Consider the following 1,272-nt stretch of genomic DNA (forward strand, 5'->3'; position numbering starts at 1 on the left):
ATAAATATATGAAACAAAATTCACGGCCATTTAGTTGATTCTGACTCATAGTGATCCTAATGGGTCTCTGAATTGGTAAATCTTTATGGGAGTGGATTGCCCCATCTTCCTTCTGCAGAGCGGCTGGTGGGTTTGAACTGCCAACCTTCTGGTTAACAGTCAAATGCCTTAGGCACTGGGCCATCAGAGTTATATATAAACACACATTTAATATTCTGAGAATATTGAATTAGATATGATTACACACATTCCATAACCATTCTGGACAATCTACAACTCTCCTTACTTGAATTCTATCAACTTTGGATCATTTTCACTTGGTAATTTAACTCCTTATAGAAATTTTTCTCCTGAAAGTAATGTACTAACTAATGACAGGATGATTGTGTGCATATATGTCTACCAAATTCATTTTCTACAACTTATTCTAGTGCTGTATGGATTAAGTCAACATGAGCTAATCTATAAGAGACTGGAAACTTACAGAACAAAGTTTGCTGTTTGCCAATATGAGAATTTGATAGGATGGTCCAAGAAAATGATACCTTGGAAATCTCTACCTGATCCTGCTCTTACTAGGCACTCTTAGACTGATACCATGATGTCAGCTAATATCTTCCTAACTAGATTTTTTTCTGATCTCAGACCTCTGTACTCATCTATGTGAAGTATCAAGTGCTAGCCTGTTAGAACAGCACTTTGGATGTCTCCTTCATCATGCATGTATACATGCATGTGCAAGTACACACATGCATAAGTGCACAAATAAATGCACACAAATTTTAAGGTACTTGACTGAAACATTTAGGTATAAGCAATGGTTGACATACGATTAAAATTTTGGCTCATGTCAGCTAAACAGAAGAAAAGGCAGATCCAAACATGTTCATCAATAGAAAAGTTAAGAAAAGAAGCACTGACAAGAGAGGGAGGCATACCTCTGCTCTCATGGTGGGGCAAGGAATAGAGTACACAAACAAAACAAAGAAAATGAAAATCATGGGTAAGTCACTCCAACATACAATCACCAATTAAATATAAGCACAAAAACATCACAATGCCTTGGAGACAACAGAGCATCACAGTGCACACAAAGAAACAAGATAAAGCAGGAGATACAAGGGACCAGGATACAGACCCAAAACACATCCCTGAGGAAGACACAACATTGGAACTCCCTGATAAAGAATTCAGAAGAAATATATTTAGGTATCTTCAATGAATTGAGAGGCAGATCAAAGAAAACACTGACAAAATTGAAGAATACTCAGA

The 1,272-nt window shown here is 36.8% G+C and overlaps 1 protein-coding gene across 1 annotated transcript in view; it reads left to right on the plus strand.

Moving 5' to 3' along the window:
* The window catches only part of LOC103210913 (olfactory receptor 4C11-like), a 1,788-nt gene extending 1,199 nt beyond the window's left edge, over window positions 1–589 (plus strand). The window contains exon 3 of the mRNA XM_007956826.2: window positions 423–589. Coding sequence (XP_007955017.2) covers window positions 423–589 — 167 coding nt within the window. The remainder of the gene's footprint in view (window positions 1–422) is intronic.
* Window positions 590–1,272: the final 683 nt, after the last annotated feature.

This window comes from Orycteropus afer, unplaced genomic scaffold (genome assembly GCF_000298275.1).
Source record: "Orycteropus afer afer isolate SDZICR_OR568_19922 unplaced genomic scaffold, OryAfe1.0 scaffold00666, whole genome shotgun sequence".
In the NCBI taxonomy this organism is placed as follows: Eukaryota; Metazoa; Chordata; class Mammalia; order Tubulidentata; family Orycteropodidae; genus Orycteropus; species Orycteropus afer.